The sequence below is a fragment of the Emiliania huxleyi genome (assembly GCF_000372725.1).
Source record: "Emiliania huxleyi CCMP1516 unplaced genomic scaffold EMIHUscaffold_11215, whole genome shotgun sequence".
Taxonomy (NCBI): Eukaryota; Haptophyta; order Isochrysidales; family Noelaerhabdaceae; genus Emiliania; species Emiliania huxleyi.
Window position 1 is genome coordinate 1 of NW_005201665.1, and position 1,036 is coordinate 1,036.

The 1,036-nt window shown below is 61.8% G+C and overlaps 1 protein-coding gene across 1 annotated transcript; it reads right to left on the minus strand.

The window, feature by feature from the left end:
- Nucleotides 1-42: 42 nt before the first annotated feature.
- Nucleotides 43-776, minus strand: EMIHUDRAFT_260522 (hypothetical protein; the record flags this gene model as incomplete). The annotated part of the gene is made up of 2 exons (XM_005791488.1): nt 43-385; nt 466-776. Coding segments are annotated over 2 exons (654 nt in total), but the record flags the coding sequence as incomplete, so codon positions are not given.
- Between the last annotated feature and the right edge of the window lie 260 nt (nt 777-1,036).

The window sequence follows — 1,036 nt, forward strand, 5'->3', positions numbered from 1 at the left end:
GCCAAAGCTGCCCCCTTCGGGTCCATCCATCATGAGCTGGACGATGATGAGGAAGATCACGATGATGATGGCGGCGGTGGAGGCGCCGCAAAGCAGCGACACCTCTGTCAAAGTGGTGAACTGCATCGGCGGGAGGATGAGGATGGCCATCATGAGGGTCCAGATGTAGCCGCAGACGGGCGCGTCGGGAGCCACGACCGAGAGCGAGCCGCCAGAGGCGACGAGGTAGTAGGGCATGAGCAAGTACCAGTTGATGACGATCATAAACTTGGTGAAGGCGCCAAAGATTGGGCCGCCGACCGTTGTTGCGAGGTCTCCGTAGCCCCCTACCCCCTCCCCAGCGAAGAGATCGACCTTGCATCGGCAGAGGAGCAGGCCCGAGTACCTGTGGGGCATAGGTGGCAAGTGGCCGTGTGAGGGCGCTAACGGCTCTCTATCCGGGCCCGCGGGCCGGGCGCGAGTCACGTTGAGGTGAAGCCAAAGATGACCATGGCCGGGAACGCGATGAGGTATCCGAGGCCGGTGGCATGTCCGGCGAGCCCCAGCACCCCCGTGCCCATGACCTCGCCCAGTATCACCATGCCGGCGTTCCACCATTCCGCAGCGCCGACCGCCTTCTCGGAATCGTCAATCGGCTGAGACAGCCGCTGCGGCTGCACGCGGTGCGCCGAGGTCATGCGCGCACTGGCGCGGACCGACGCGATCGACGCCTGGGACTCCCTCCTTGCCTTCCCGGCATCGTACGCGGACGTGCGCGGAGCCTTGACAGTGTCCATCGGCAACGCACGACGAGGGGGCCGAGGGGGCCGAGAGCGTCCGTCGGCCAACTTGCCGTTTACATTCAAATTAGCGGTCTTTTACTATATATAAAGTGACGTTTCGTTTCGCTCTTGCCGCGGGGAGAGAGAGAGAGAGAGAGAGAGAGAGAGAGAGAGAGAGAGAGAGAGAGAGAGAGAGAGAGAGAGAGAGAGAGAGAGAGAGAGAGAGAGAGAGAGAGAGAGAGAGAGAGAGAGAGAGAGAGAGAGAGAGAGAGAGA